The sequence below is a fragment of the Gopherus flavomarginatus genome, chromosome 1 (assembly GCF_025201925.1).
Source record: "Gopherus flavomarginatus isolate rGopFla2 chromosome 1, rGopFla2.mat.asm, whole genome shotgun sequence".
Classification (NCBI taxonomy): domain Eukaryota; kingdom Metazoa; phylum Chordata; order Testudines; family Testudinidae; genus Gopherus; species Gopherus flavomarginatus.
Window position 1 is genome coordinate 157,261,473 of NC_066617.1, and position 17,019 is coordinate 157,278,491.

General features: G+C 45.2%; 1 protein-coding gene across 2 annotated transcripts in view; it reads left to right on the top strand.

Moving 5' to 3' along the window:
- Positions 1-204: 204 nt before the first annotated feature.
- Positions 205-17,019, top strand: part of VTCN1 (V-set domain containing T cell activation inhibitor 1) — a 39,479-nt gene continuing 22,664 nt past the window's right edge. For both annotated transcript variants that reach the window (XM_050961458.1, XM_050961467.1), the window contains exon 1: positions 205-306. In XM_050961458.1, coding sequence (XP_050817415.1) covers positions 275-306 — 32 coding nt within the window. In that variant the 5' untranslated portion in view covers positions 205-274. The remainder of the gene's footprint in view (positions 307-17,019) is intronic.

The window sequence follows — 17,019 nt, forward strand, 5'->3', positions numbered from 1 at the left end:
AACATAGGAGTCAAGGCTACTGTCCTACAATACTGAAAAAGCTGTGCCTTGTTGCTGTGATTGTGTCTGATGGGAAGCCTGATCATGTCCTGTTGGCTTCCTCATACCTCAACTTTCCCCACCTGGAGTCACCACTCCTTACCTGAGTTCAGCTATTTAAGCAGAGTAGCTGGAACTTAGACAGATGTGTCTCAAAGGGAAAGAGGCTGCACTGAATACTGCATTGAATTGTTATGCACCCTACGCTTCGCCTGTCTGAATCAATCCCATTACCATGGCTTCCGTGGGTCAGATCATTTTCTGGAGGTACTGTACAGTCTTTATCTGCTTTTCGAGGTAAGGGAGGGAGGGAATTAGTCTGTGTTTATTTCATTATAGGAGGTCTGGGCTTCACCGCCACATCCAGCTGTTGTGCTGTCCTCCCTTGGGGATTTTTGTTCAGCTTTGGCAAGAGGAATTCTTTGTCATTTGGCTCAATATCAGGCTCTTGGGCTGCTTTTAGTATTTGTATGTTTTGAGTTGTTATGTGGAAAGTATGAATGCCAAGCCAGTCATTGATATGAGACATAAACTGGTGTAGTCATGCTCCCAGATCCCAATGTGATAGAGTTAGTGATCACACAAAAATGAAGACTTATTTCCAGTGAAAGGAGCAAGTCTTGCTTACAACATTTCAGAGCTGCATGTTATTAGAAGGGAGGCATGTAAATGGCATTGGAGAGCCTCTATATTTCCTCTGTCAGCACTGGGAAAGTTGTGCAAATCTCCCCCAAATCAGTGTATTAGAGAGAGTAATCCACAATCCATACTGCAGTATATTTTCTCTGTCTCTCAGCACAACTGTTTATTCCTGTGTAAGAACTATGCTGATGAGGAGGTGTAAGAAAAAGAAAAAGGATTTCATCTGTTTGTTCAATAACACTTCTACCTTTTGATCTATTTGGCAAAGTCACAAATCAAAATCAAATATTCACAGAGAATAGATATCGTGGAAGATTCATAACGGGATATAAAGTCTCACACCTAGATCGCCTTCAGGTCAGTAATGGCTGAAAATGATTTATATCAGACAGCAATTTGGTGGCCCCCATGTGAAATGAATTGGAAAACTCAATCAAATTTCTAATGGACAGATGCCAGTCTCATAAAATCACTGCCACAAATAGCGCTTTGCTGACTGTCTTTGGAGAGAAGCCAATTGTTTAATAGGGCATGGGCATTGAACTCTTTTTCGTCTCCCTAAACATGGCTCTTCTGGGCTGGATTAAGACAGGTAAGCACAGTGGCATGTGGGAAGCCTACGCTAATATTTATTCTGTTGATAGGACTTCAGTTCTCAAGGCTATCAGTCTAGCACTAAATTCCCTTAAACAGGCCCCAGTGGCAGAATGCCCAGCGCATGAAACTCTTGGAACAACCTAGTTCCTGTGAACCTTGCCGCATTTTCCTGAATTCCTTGTGTGAGGAATAGCCTCCTCATGCTACGAGATAAATAATCTCTGTGTATATAAAGCAGCTGACCTGGCCTGCCAAGGTGCTCAGGTCACTGTACATCAATTTCATAATAAACTGTGAAAGCAACAATATAATAAGCGGTAGTGATAGCAGTATAATGTAATATCTCAAATGTCAAGTGAATGTCTTATTTTCTGTGCATTTGGAATGCACATAACAAGCTGCTCTGTTCTTAATGGGTGTGTGGTCCTATCTACCTACAACCAGCCTGACTGGTTTTGTCAGAGGGACAAATGAGCCCCCATCCTTTCATTCTTTCAGAATAATCACACTGGCTGTGTTGGCTAATGTCTGCTTCATGTAGACAGTAATGTCCAGCTGAAGCAGCAGAAGGAGGCACCGGAAACAGTGCTGATGCTTCCCAGAAGAGAAGGGCTTCTGAGGGTCCCTACCTCTTATCACCAAGCTTGATGTTTCAGATGGTTAGAAATGGCTAGGGAAAGTTAAATCTTTGCATCCAGGTTAGAATTGGAGATGTAGGGGAATTAAAATCCCTGCAGTTTATCACAAGTCAACTGATCCTCTTTAACTATCAAATGTCCCAAAACTTCTTCAACATAGTTAAAATTGCACAGCGCTGCCTCATGCCCTTCCAGAAGGTGGTGATTGACTAAACTTAAGCTTCTGAAAGCCAGGAAAGCCTTCAGTCACAACACCTCTGGTCCCATGAGAATGAATAACATGGTTTAGTGGGGATTGTGCTAGAATACTACACAGCATGAGGTCAGAAACTGAAAGCATAGTCCACTTTCCCCATCTGGCTATTAAGAAGTGTAAGGACTGAGCCAGAGATGTCCTATTCTGGCCTGTTACAAATGCTGCCATGGAAGAGCAGATCCAAGAGTGGAGAAAGCAAACTGCAAAAGAACCGTTGAAACCATGTGAGATTCCTGATTGCCCTTGCTCATGTTTGGTTCGGATCCATTTGAAGTCAATAGAAAAGATTACCTCTTATTGTGGACTACTACACATTTTTAAAAATTGAATTGTTGCAAAGCACATCAAGTAGCAGATTGTGAATCACATTTTGTAACTCAGTATGGGACTCCAGCTAAAATTAATAAAGGATCAGAGGCGAAAATTTCAAAAGTAACTAGGGATTTGGGGTGCTTTAATTTTTGGATGTTCTATTTAGGGTGCCCAAAGGGACTGGCTTTTTCAGAGGGTGAGTACTCAATACTTTCTGAAAATCAGACCCTTTTAAAGGTGTTTCTAGCTGGCCACCCAACATTTGAGAAACCCCAAGTCACTAGATGCTTTTGAAAATCTCAGCTGCAATTCACAAGAGGTTCTTTTGACAATCCTCTTTGCTATATCAGTTTGTGCCCTGGTGGATTAAGGATTCGGCTAAAATATCATGTCTCCTTTACCCTTGGGAGCAGAAGGTTAAAAAGCTTAGTGCCAACATCTAACAAGCTTCTTGAGCTAAAGTCAATTAACCTTGAGGTAGTTGCAAAAGAGGAAGCTGGAAGTCATATTACAACACTTATGCTAAAAAGATTTACCTCAACTGCAAGTAGTAGAATGATTCCAAACAGGAAGTGGTCCAAATCTTTAGAGGATGATGGCAGGCCTGATTGTTTCTCTGGTGTATCTAGGGCAGGGGCGGGCAAACTTTTTGGCCTGAGGGCCGCATTGGGTTTCAGAAATTGTGTGGAGAGCCAGTTAGGGGAGGGGGTCATGGCCTGGCCCCCACCCCCTATCTGCCCCCCAGAACTCCTGCCCCATCCAACCCCCCCGTTCCCTGACAGCCCCCCTGAGACACCTGCCCCATCCACCCCCCCGCTCCGTGTCCCCTGACTGCCCCCAGAACTTTTGCCCCTGACTGCTCCCTGCCACTCCATCCAAACACACCTTCTCCCGACCCCTGACTGGCTCCCAGCCGGCCCAACCAACCCCCCTCTCATTCCTGACTGCCCCCCCGCCCTCCACCCCATCCAACCATCCCTTCTCCTTGTCCCCTGACTGCCCCTTGAACCCCTGCCTTGACTGCCCCTTGCCACCCCATCCAATCCCCCCTCCTTCCTGACTGCCCACCGGGGACCCCTGCCCCATCCAACCACCCCTTCTCCCTGCGCCCGACTGCCCCATGCTGCCCCATCCAACCCCTCCTCTCATTCCTGACTGCCCCCCCAGGAACCCCACCCCATTCAACTCCTCTGTTCCCCGCCCTCTGATCGCCCCAACCCCTATCCACACTTACGCCTCCCTGACCACCACCCTGAACTCCCCTGCCCTCTATCCAACCCCCCCTGCTCCCTTCTCCCTTACTGCACTGCCTGGAGCACTGGTGGCGGGCAGCGCTATAGCCGTGCCTCCCGACTGGAGCCAGCTATGCTGTCACCACCATGCAGCACAGAGCAGCAGGTCAGGCTGGGCTCTGCAGCTGCACTGCCCCAGCAACTTGCAGCCCTGCTGCCCAGAGCATTGCGCCAGCGGCGGAGCGAGCTGAGGCCGTGGGGGAGGGAGGACAGCAGAGGAGGGGCTGGGGGCTAGCCTCCCAGGCCAGGAGCTCAGGGGCTGGGCAGGAGGGTCCCGCGGGCCGGATGTGGCCCGCTGACTGTAGTTTGCCCACTTCTGATTTAGGGGAAATATCCCCTCCCTCACATCTATAGGGCCCCTGGCACTCACCTGTTGGAGCCCTAATACCCAGAAACAACTTATATTCCTTTAACTGCTGCTGTCCGCATGTTCTACTATATCAGAGAGACAGTATTGCTGCATACAGGGCTATACAGCTTCAGGGATGAATGAAGATTAAATGTGGCTCCGATCAAAGTCATGGGGCCTAAAATTTGCTCCTGTATTTTGATAGACAGTCACATCACTTGTGAGCCCCTTCAGTTAAAGAATTTGGGAGCCCATTCAGAAGGAAGTTTGATTCTGATTTAATCTGCTTCAATCTGATTACACCAGACTTCCTCACCAAGGGCTGGCAGGGAGGACTCTGTGGGGCACTAAATACTTGCCACACTAGTAACCCACCTAGGTCTGGTATCAGATGGGGGTGTGATGCTGACAGGCCAGGTGCCAGCTCATGCCAGAGCCTCAGACCGCATAAGGTGGTTCCGAAGTAAGGGTTCGGATCTCTGAGGTCGTTCTGGCAGAAGGCTATTTTCCAGGATAGTAAAGCAGAGAAGAGCACGTACTTGCCAGAAACGCAGGGACGAGCTGAAGTTCCAGAGACAGCGACACCAAACTGAGAGGGTGGTTAAGTGGCAGGCCCCTTTATACCAGCACTATGAGTGTGCGACTCCAGGGCCAACTCGATGGACACCTCTGAGAGAGAATTTTTTGGCAGCTGTTCTCAGGGTGAGCACACACCTCCTTTGGAATGGCTGTGAGCAACATATCTCAAAGAATGAGAGTTATGGACAGTCAGTAACCGTTTTTTTTTTTATGACCTGCTCTGAGGTAGGCACTCACAGTGGTAGCATCTCCAGACAGCATGACAGGAGGACATCATTTGGAAAAGTGCGCCACTCTGCCCCCACTGGCATGACCTTGTACACACATGTGCAAGGTCAGACCAGTGGGGATGGGACGGGGCACTCCTGAGAATGGCGTCCCCGGTGTGGCATTATGGGCCAGGGCTTCGGTTGGTGGTTAGTATATGCTGGTTCAAGCTGGGACCAAATGACAAAGAAGGGTTTTTAGTATAAATGGCTGAGTTTAAAGTGACACAGGGCCTTCTTTTCTGAGCAAGCAAATAGACAGGACCTTTTGTCCAAAGAAAGGTCAGCATCCCTTGGGCTAGAGCCAATCAGATTCCCCATGTGGAAGATAGGTGACTTCTGCTATGATTAGGCCTGTGGGAGCTCGTATTATTTTTGTTTTCTCTGTAATGCGTTTGCCCTAAGAATAAATGTTTTTTGCTTTGTGAAATCTGGTCGGTAATTGATATTCACTGTTGTAGCCCCTGGGGAAAGAGATAATTCCAAATGCTGAACCCTGGTCAGACCTGCTGGGAAAATCACTGTCAGGTACAGATGGACTGCAAGTCTAAAATCCCAGTCTGGAGGGAGAGAGAAATGGGTCTCTGCCCACGGGAGGTGACAGCTGGGAGTGTGAAATCAAGGGATCTCAGAGAGGAAATACAGGTGCAATTATCCTGAAATTGTGACAGGTTGATTTCTAAGGGCCAGATTCTGTCACTTACACTGAGTAGCACCTTACTCTTAAAGCACTCCCACTGCCTCACTGATTTCAGTGGGACAGTCACAGGGTGGCCGGCCTCTTTAAGGGGAGAGATCCAGCCCCACCTGTGATACATTTTGCTCTCCTCCTCAGGTAGGGAAAATGAAAGCTACGTGACTGGTGGGTCATGTGACTCAATCAGGCCTTTACAATATCTAGCTCAGAGGCTGGGGAGAAAGGTGGAAGTGGTGGTTGACTTTTCCTAGTCCAGGGGAGCTGTAGTCTGGCTCTAGAAGAGGGGAGGTTGCCAATGGGAGATAAGCACTGGGAGTCATTGCTTTGGTAAAGAGTAAGACTTGCTTTAAATAGGGTGTGAGTCCCAGGGGAGATGTGAGTCCACTTTGGTTTATGCTGTATTTGGACTGCCAGCAGGGGAGAGCCAGGAGGGTCAGCACTTTGGTCAGAGTGAGAAGAACTATGAGTTGAGCACAGGAGGGGACAGAATTCCTTTAGTTTATGTTAACTTGGGGCTGTTGTCTAAGGTGGTTTCTATTTTGGACTTTGAGTACCCTGAAAGGGGATTGAAGTCTAAGAGTGACCCAGCTGGAGGGCTGAGCCACATGAATCCCTAGGAGAGATGGAAAACTCTGAGGGGCAAATGAGGAGCCATCCTATGCCACAAACGAGTGTGCTGGAGGCAGCAACCTTGCTATAGTGACTGTTCACGGAGGGAGGGAGTACTCAGTGTGAGTAAGGTGGCAGAGGTAGAATGATGGGCAGTGAATGAAGCAAGGGTGCACTCATTGAATACTGAGAATAAAAAATGATTAAGACTTTTTTAAAAAAAAAATGAATCTAGCCCTCGTCTTACTTGGCTGAGCAGGTGAGTAAGGGGGAGTATGGTCTACTTCACCCCTTGCTTAGCTAAGTCAGATCTATCCTGGGATCTAGTGCAGCCCCTGGCCTCTGGATAATCCCCCTCTTTAGGCAAGCAAAGAGGTGCAAGGAAAGGGAGGAGCCTTGGCTTCACCCACTCTGTACTCAATGGCCTAGCATGAGGGGAGAAGTAAGCTGCACCCTTCCAGGGGTTACAGTGACCTACTCTCTTCTTCTTGGAGCCAGAGGACCACAGAGGAAGACTTGTACCTCAGAGGAGGATGGACCTCTGAGGCACAACAATTCCTGGCGCTACTCCTGTGCAGCTACCACAGCCAGATGCTTGTATGTTTTTTTTTAAAAAATAGCTCTCAGGGTTGTGGACATGCAGAGGAGTAGCACTTTGTACTGGCAGGCAGTGTGTCTCTCCCACACAGAACCTCTGAGAACAGTGACGTGAGTATCTGATGGGTATATGGTAGGAGACCTCCTTGAGGTTCAGGGTCACATTCCAGTCTCCTTGGGAGAGGGAAGGGGTGGTGATTTGAAGGTGAGCATCCTGAACTTGAAGATCTTTATGTATTTGTTTAGTCCCTGAATAGCTAAGATGGGATGAAGGCCGCCTACCTTCCTAGCAATTAGCAAAGTACCTTTCCTCAGGCATCTTTGCAGGATCTCCTGTATTGCCTCTTTTGTGAGAAGAGATTCCTGTAGAAACACTTTCTCATGAGAATGATCCTTGAAGCGGGAAAGGGGACATAGGAAGAGACTAATTGTGGAATTGGCTGTTATAACTGTTTTAGACAATGTCTAACATGCCTGGATGAGTGGTAATCACACACAAGGCATCAAAGAAATGGGAGAGGTGACCTCCAAGAGGAAGGAACACAGATAGATGGGTTTCTGGCACATGGTTCTCTACAATCTTGTTGAACCTGTAGACAGCAGGCTGATGAGGCAGGATCACTGCTAGAATTATGATGGCCTTGCTTGAGTCTGTTTCTTGGCCAGATATTCTGAATGAAACTGGGCCTGGGGCTTCCATTGGAGGGATCTGTCCTCTTTCCATGTACATGGCCTCTGGTAGCAGAAGACTGGGTACATCATATTTTCCCTTTTGTCTGTGGAAGACTAGGTTAGGCTGAGAGAATGAGCCTCAGGTCTGGTGGGCTTCATCTTGTTGAGGGCATCATTGTCTTGGAGCTGAATAGTAGCTCCTCAATCCTTGATTGGGCCTCAGAAATGAGGCCAGACATCTAGAATCATGAATACATTTGGAGAGTCACTCTGGTGGCCACACCCTTAGCACATGTGTCTGATGAATCATAGACCTCTCCTGGGGCATATTTTGCTACAGTTAAGCGTTTGGTGCCCAGATTTTTTTTTGCAGACTGCTCTGATCCTTTGGAAGCAGGGCCGGCTCTAGGTTTTTTGCCACCGCAAGCAAAAAAATTGTGGGCTGCCCCCACCCCAGCCCTGGGCTCTCCCCTGCACTGCCCTGCTGCCCCAGCCCTGGGCTCTTCCCCCCCCACCTGCACCCCCTGCCATCCCAGCCCTGGGCTATCCCCCCCACCCCCTGCCACTCCAGCCCTGGGCTCTCCCCCACACACACCCTGTGCTGCCCCAGCTCTAGGCTCCCCTTATCGCCCCCACCAGTGCCCGCCACCCACACACCCCCTGCCGCCCTAGCCCTGGGCTCTCCCCCCGACACACCTGCACCCTCCTTCTGCCCCAGCCCTGGGTCACTGGTAACTTGATCCCAGGGTGGGTCATTCAGCAGGAATTTTGGATGTGCACAGAACACAGACAGGATTGGTTCCCATATGGTTACAGAACTGCAGTAAAGTGGAACAAGTTTCAGCTTGTGTGATTGGAGGATATCTGGATGCATATTATAAGACTGTCCTCCAGAAATGAGGAAAGGTTGAGGTGCCTTTATTATTATTTTGTTCCACTCCTTGTTTCTATGGGGAATTTGCCAATGTAGTATCACTGTCTTCCTTTTAAACAAATAAAACTAAAAAAAAAGCAATGGCAGTTGAAAATAGCAATTCCAGTCCTAAAAACCACTGGGAAGCATTTCTTGCTCTATTTTATCCTACTTTTTCTACAGCAAATTACAGTGGATCAGCATATTTGATTTGGGAGAAATGAAGTAACAGCTGCCCAAACTGAGCTTGAGCACTCCTGAATTTTGAGGTGTTCAAATCTGAAAGGCAGGTGCTAGATTCCCTTTCTGAACATTAGCTAAATTTGGAAAGGAAAAGTCAATTTCTGCTTCCGTGACTCAGAAGTGGAAATCCTCCTACATGCCTGGTACTGTATCTAAAGCTGCCCAGGTCCAGAGCATCTCCTCCTCTACTTTTCATTTTAAATTCTAGTGGGATCCACATACCTCCCTTGCTGGCTTCAGATAGAGAGGGGCACTGTCCACTTAGTCCACCCAATTCCTTCTTTGGAGGCCTCAAAGTGAGGTCACACCAGTAACCCTAATCCAGTCTGGGAATGTCTTCTGAAGGGGATATCTGGGGCAAAGCCTTCTACTCCTTGGGCACACTTGTTCCCCATTCACAGTGCCACCCGGCTCTAGCAGTGAGCTCTCCACTCACAACAAGCTGCAGCATGAGATTTCAGCTACCATACTCCCTCCCTTTCCCTTTCCTGTTGGTAGCGACCAAGGGAATGCTGGGAAATGTAGTTCTTTCCCTGCTTCAGAGCTTGATCTATAGGCAGGGAGCTAACCAAGGAACTACAGCACCCAGGGCCCCCTGTTGATTCTCAGCTCCCAGGCTGGATCCCTGCCAGCTGCCTCCCCTGCAAATGGACTGCCCCAAGCAGCTGCTTGCTTTGCTGGTGCCTAGAGCCGCCCCTGTTTGGAAGAGGGTCAAAAATCAAAGTGAGATATACCACAAGGTATAATGGAATCTTTCCATTATCACCTGGTAATTCACAGCTGACATGCCTGAGGAGCTCAAAGGTTAGACCTTCCTGACCAAAGCAGGTAATATTCAGTCTTCTCTATCAGTAGGAGAAGGATGCAAACATGTTGATCCCAGGAGTGCTGAGATGAATAGGGTCTTGGTGACTAGGTTCTGAGATAAGTAATCAAAATCCTAGAAAAGAACTAGGTATTTCCTGCAGGGTGGATTGATTTAAATCAGAGACTTAAATCAGTGATTTTAACATGATTTAAATCGCCTAGTGGAAAGTCTCAATTTACATAATTGATTTAATCAACTTTTCTATTTGTACTTCAGTTATTTTCTAAAGAAAGGTACATTCTCACTGGTTGATAGTATTATTAAAACATGTTGATTTACAACTAAATAGAGACTTTACACTGGATTGGGTACATCTTTTTGCTACCTAGGAGGGTACAATATAACTATATACATTTATTTAAGCATTATACAGCTTAATATTTTCAAATTCTTATTAATTGTACACTTTTAGTATGTTAAAATGGTGAATGATATGTTGCTCATTTACTGGATCATTAGCTTTTTGTTCATGATTTGTGTCAAGCTGAATTAGGATTGTCACTGGAATTTAATTAAACACACAAAATGGCATATCCAATTTATTTTTAATAAACAAAACAACCTTAAATGTTTTGGAAACATAAACTTAGCTTATCAAAGCATGTTTCACATTTACAACTATATGAGTTACTAAAGGAACATGAGAGAGATTAACTGCAGTCCAGTGAATTTAACTGATTATTTCAGGTCAACCTGGGAAAATTTTCAAATGCTCCAAAATAAAAGTGACTGGAGCTTACGTTCCTACTCGCCTAAGTCTCTTGAATATGAAACAACAGTCTCCTAAGTTACTTAGGCTGTCCTTTACTCTTTTAAAACTAGTGGATCTCCCCTTGCCCCTCATTTTATTCAGACTGGAAGAGAAAGACAAGTGTTCCTGCTTTATCAACTGCAATCAATATCTCAACTTTGAATCAACGAAGCCAAAAGAAGAAAATATTTTTTTCTGGGCCTTTGGAAGATGCTACTTCTGTCGAAAGCTGAGTTAGCATTTCAACAAGCTCTGGTTCCAGGTGCTTAGCTAGTGACTTCCACCAGTTCAGTCACAGCGTTGTGACTTTTTGAAATATCATCAGCAAGCATGTACTGCTTGAATGGTTCACCTCCAGCCCTGAAACTTATGGCTGGCATGATTGATGGGTGATTATTAAATGTCCATGTCACAGCAGCATCTTCTTCTTCAGCAGTTAGGCATGTACCCTGGTACTTTGGGTTAAGAATATAGGAAAGGAAATGAGGTGGAGTAAGTCCTTGATCGAGCCACTTCTTTACTGCCTGCAATTTAACTTTGTTGTAGGATATTTCTTTCTTCAGTGGCTCTAGAGGTTCTCTTCAAAGCTCCCCAGCATCAGCACTGCAGCAGCAATCTTCCTGTAGTTTGTCCAAGGTTATGGAAATAGTCTCAATATACTGAAACCGATCTCCTACATTTCTCAGTATCCAATGTTGACTACTTTAGCTATGATAGTTCCATCTATTTTGTTACAATTTTCTTCACAAATTGTCATCAGAATAGGCCAGTTCTTAATAAATAGCTCAAAACAGTGAGCTACTGAATTTCATCGTACATCTTTCAGGAGAATTAGTTGGGATCTTTCTGCTCTCTTCGGTGAAGCTGAAGCAACGTGATTGTTGTAGAAGTATTTTTCAATTTCAGCATTTTCCTCTTTTTCTGGAGTTGTACGTAAGCCTTTGGCTAAATGATGCATCAAATGAGCACTGTACTCGTATGTTCTACATCTCAGATTCTCTTCATTATCTTTGTCAGATTTCTAACCTTTGCTCACTTGCAGCATTATCTGTGATAAAGCTACGCACTTGACACTTGAATTTTTGTTCAGTTTGTTACAGCTTTTACTGCTACTTCTCTATTCTGCTATATGGGCATTTCCTAATACATCAGTTGTCGCACAAGCACATATTACTAATTCATTGTGTACATTGCTCCACCCATCAAGACTCAGATTAATGAATTTCCCTGTTTTTTGCACACTGTTCAATTTCCTTCTCATACACTGTATTCAGTAACCTTCCAGCAATATCTGCATTGTGGGGTGGGGGATAGCCTGATCATAATGACTGAACCATGTCAATTAAATGTTTGTTCTGAACAAAACAAAAGAGAGGATGCGTTGCATAAATGAACCAATCAATCTTTGCATCTATGGAGTTTTTCTGGTCCTGATTACAAACTCATCCATGGTTTTACTGGATAATGAAGAAAGTAAATAACCTGTATAAAAAAGACTATCTGATATATGTTTAGTTGCAGCACTGGTGTGGTACCAGCAGATGACTCTGAAATTGTGGACATGTAGATGATGTCAAAGCTGGACCCTGAAACAAAATGGTAAAAAAAAAAAAGTCAGACTCATTTAAAAGAAACATTTCAGAAGTCAAGCAGTGACAGTAAAACTGTAGCTGATAAATACTCCCACAACAAACATCTCAATTATATTTTGAACACAAACATTTTGAAATTCATAAGTAATCAATCCACTCAAAGCACAAATTTTTGAGAACAGTGTAAGTCATCACTTACGGTCATGTAAGACATGGCTAGCAGGCCACAAGAATGATGCAAAAATAAGTTTACTAACCTGTTGGTCCAGATATTTCAGACATGTCCACATCATCATCATCGTTGTCACACTCATTGCCTTCTGAAGAGCATTTTTCATAATGTTGTTTCGTTCTAATAAACCAAGCTTGCATCTCTCTGTTGCACTGTTTACATTTGCCACATATTCCTTTTATTACGCAGAGCTACAGGAGTTTTCTGAAAATATTCCCGAATAACATCTTTCTTTTTTACGATCTGCAGCCAGGGCAGGTTTTTCTTCCTCCAGTCCCCATGTGTTGAAATCAACACTAGGGGCTGCACTCTGAAGAATGTTGTCTCTTCTTCTCAGTGTCCTGCTTTGACATCAGTGTTGCTTCTTTCTTGTTGCATGCTCTGCTCTTTCTCACTTGTTACCTAAGTTCCCTGCCCCACCCTCACCCCCAGAAAAACAAAACAACTAACAACAATCCAAGATTTCTACTCCTGTAAACCACATGCTTTTTGCACTGCAGTATTTGAATTGTTTAGCGACAGAGAGGGAGGCAGTTGAGAAATTACTGGGTTTCTGTTTCTTTGTATCTCCTTCTGTGTACACACACAAGGAGACAAAGCAAAGCCATTTACCTGAAATAACCAGAACTATCCAGAGGCAAGGGCTGATAGTTACTGGGCAAATCAGTGTATTTCCATGAGCTCGAGAGTAAATTTCCATGGTGGGTGGAGTCCTAAATATTCATAATTTGAGAACTGCGCCAATCAGAACTCAAGTAGAGAGAGGCTCTCACATAGGAATGTGAGAACACTCAGGTCAGCTCAGTGGATGGGCCTGATGATACATGATGGCGTCTCCTGGAGTCAGAGGCCAGGGACCCAATGCCTGTAATGACTTTGACAGTCTCTTGAACTCAGTAGCACAACCCCTGGTTCCCCCACAGAAGCAAGCTGTTAATACAGCACACAACCTATTGTGCCATATTTATAAAGCTGGACCTCAAAAGTTGGATGTTTTTCCCCTGGTTCTTTCTCTATATAGAAAAGCAGCCTTTAACTCCAAGAGTTTAATAGAGGCTCATGAATTCAGCACTTTTTATTTTATTTAAATGCTTTACAAGATTATAATAAACATGGGCCTTAACATATTTTTTATAAAATTCAGATTTCATTTAAAGCAGATTTATTTTTAATAAGAAAAACCATATTATAATTTAAATAACAATAAATCTGTTTTATTTTATTTTTTTAAAAGTAATTGAATTTTTACCCACCCTGATCTCCTATCTCGTATTTTGGGCGCAGCTGGAGAGGTAGCAGGCATTAGCCAGGAGTCATTTACTGGGCCCTGACTGATGGGGAGGGTAATTGAAGAGAGACCCAGTGGCCTTGCCAGCTGAGGTGGCGGTTTCCAGGTGTAGCATGTGTGCCACCCTGGCCAGGAGCTCCTGGAATTGTTTGTATTCATCACGTGGTAACACCACAGAGGAGTCTGCCACAGAGTGTCTGGCCCCATAAGGGAGATGAGGGGGAGGGTAGTGCAGCTGTGACAATCTTAACCTACCTCCCCAGGAAGGAAAACGAATGTGGTTATGTGACTAACTCAGGCTAAGCCTAGAAATATAAGGGAGAGGACTGAGGGAGAGTAGAGAGTTCTTCAAAGAGGAACTGCTGAAGCCAGCTGCTGGAGGAACTGATGGGGGAGGGGAAGAGGGAAGAGGTTGGCTGGTTAGTAGCCCCTGGAAGGAGGGCTGTGTAACCCATACACTTAAGTGGGAAGTTACAGGCCACAGAGGCCAGGACTTAAAGTTATGGTCCCAGGAAAGAGAACCATGAGACCCTAGACTATTGGCTGGGGAGGCTAGAACTTAAAGCCAAAGTCCTGAGAAAGAGAGAATTATGAGACCCTAACCCTGAGGAGTGACCAGAAAGGAACTTTGATGGGAGCTGAATGATGCTGAATAAATTAGACCACAGGAGATGGGGAATATTCTTTCCAGGATTTGGCTCAGACTGGATTATGGCTATGAGGGGGCACCCAGGGATGGCACCTAGTTACAGAGCCAATGTTGTTGCCTGGAGAGTTACATCTCCCTCGAGAGATCCCTCCAGACCTGTCATCATGCTCAATCTGATGATCTCAAAGTCATCTCACTGTGGGGTAGAAGGAGGTGGTGGAGCCTGCTCCTCATGTACTGGTAGTTGAGGCTGGACTACCTGGAGAGATGCAGGAGATGAGGGGACAACTTCCAAAGCCATAGGGCGAGGTGTTTGTGTTACAGGTGGAAAGATAGCCCCTCTGTCCATGGCCTTTATATAGGGCTACAAAAGTACTTAGAGGAGCTCTTGCACAAAAGCTTCTCATTTGTGGAGACAGAGGTGCAACTACCCCGAGGAACAGTAGCAGGCAGCATTTTCCCTGTGCCAAGGACCCTCAAAGCCCATTTCACATGTAAGTGAGGGTGACTCCTGCCAGCCCCAGAACAAAGATACCCATTCCAGAGGTTATGGTGATGGTTCTGGGCTAGAGGAGGCTTCCATCTCAAAGGGCAGATTGGCATAGAGTGTCAATGTGGAGGGAATCAGTGGGATGCAAAATGAGGGAAGTGTGTGCTGCAGGTTGTACTGGGGACCCTTGCATGCTGGAGAGGTCAGTTCTGGTGCATCATCCCTAGAACAGTGCTGGCACTGCTTTTTCTTTTGAGTGGCAGGAGCAGCTGGGTGAGGATAGTGATAGTGCCAAGTTACCAGTGTTGGGCTTCACTATTGGAGGAGACATTGATCCTTCCTGGGGGAGCAGGAAGGTTGACACCACAGGAGTGGTCTGGAAGCTGTTTGGGGCTGATGGGATGAGGTCCCAAACATGAGTGCCAAATCTGAGTACTGGAAGAGTCTTGGCAGGGATCACTGGTGAATGTGGTCCCTGGGGCTTCCTGATCTTCTGTGTCCCCACTGGGCACTTCATGGACCTAGATGACCCCATGCTCAGACTCCATGTAGAGTCTGGTGCAGATGTTGGAGCAGGAGCCAATAACTGGCCCACTGGGTGGCTGTTGGCTTTGGTACCCTAGATGCCCCTTAAGGGCCCTGTGTGGAACCATGGCCCCTGAAGTTTCAGCCTCTGTCTTCAAGACATCTCCAGTGAGGTGGCCCCAGAGCCAGAGCACTATGTCCTGATGGGCTCAGCTGTGCAGTGGGCTGGAGAGTGGGACACCCCTGGAGAGAAGAGGCCTATCACTTTATGAGGTATTAGGCTCTGGAAAGATCAAGGAACATGATTCATATTGTGAGTATCCTTTCTGGCACTCTGGACTGGGCATGATCTCAGCACCAAGCCAAACCCTGGTGGGGAGAGCAAAAATTCTCTAAATTCTATCTAAACTCACAATCTAACTTAATTTTCTTGACTTACATTGAACTATCACTTAGATTGAACGATTTTTGGGGAAGGGACTGTTTTATTGTGTTTGCAAAGCACTTAGCACAGTGGGGTTTTGGTCCATGAGTAGGGCTCCTAGGCTTTACCAGAATAGTAATAACAATTTTTAAAAACTAACTGTAGAAAGGGGCACTGAGTGATGGTCTGTGGACACTGGCAGGGGTTGAGCTTATGATCTCTAACAGCATATTAACTATAAACATTTCAATTGTCCAACTCTATCAGTGTCTAAAAAACAAATTTGAGGGGAATTTTTGCTAAAATAAATTAAAAAAACAGTGATTTCCCAAACAAGACCTCAATGTATTACTTAGATTATTAAGAGCCACTGCTAATTCTTATGTTTTGAGAAAAAAAATTTAGATATACATGCATAGGCACCAACTCCATGGGTGCTCCAGGGCTGGAGCACCCACGGGGAAAAATTAGTGGGTGCTCTGCACCCACCAGCAGCCAAGCTCCCCCCTCCTAGCCTCCTTCTCCCCCCACAGCATGCTGCTCCTCCCACTCCCTCCCTTGCCGCATAACAGCTGTTTGGCGGTGCTTAAGACTTTCCAGGAGGGAGGGGGAAGAGGAGGAGAAGAGGCAGGGCATGGGTGGGGACTTGGGGGAAGAGGGTGGGGCTGGGGTGGAAAAAGGCGAGGTGAGGCGGGGACTTTGGGGAAGGAGTGAAAAAAGGGTGGGGCGAGGGCGGTGCAGGGGCAGGGCCAGGGGCGAGCACTCACTAGGCAGAGAGGAAGTCAGCGCCTATGTTTATATGTTAGAACATTTGAACTTGTGCTCAATAAGTAAAATATGGTTCTTATGTTACCACATTAGCAAATGTTAAAAGTTCAGTTATTTGGGGAAAAAATAAAAAACCTACAATTTCTGCAGTCCTCATTGACTAGGGTAATATGATAACTGACACTAAGTACAAAACTCAGCACATTGTGTTCAGTGATAATTTGTAATCCATGTTGGATAAACATTTAATGTCCTCAGTTACAAAACATAATTTTCAATTATCTCATTAGTAGAGCTGAGCAAATAATGGATTTTTCGGTTTGCTGGCAAGTTTTAAAAATATATATGTATTGTTTTGGGTTGAATTGAAAATGAAATTTTCAGTAAATTGAAATGTTCAAAATTGGTTTCAGGTCAAATGAAATGTTTCATTCTGATTTTGAGTATTTTAAAACCCTTTTTTATTTTTAAAAATTAAATTAAAGAAATTTCCAAATGAAAAGTCATTTTGAATTGAAAAATGGAAACGTTTCATTTAGAAAATATGGTAATGAAATGCTTCATATGTTTTGGAATTTGTTTATTTTTTTCAGACCAAAACAATTCAGAGAAATGTACATGAATTCTTGAAATATTTTGGGGTTGCCAAATCTTCATCTTTCATTAAAAAAAAAAAGGTTGAAAAAACAACCCCAGCTCTATTATTAGCTGAAAGTTTCTTCTGCTAGGAA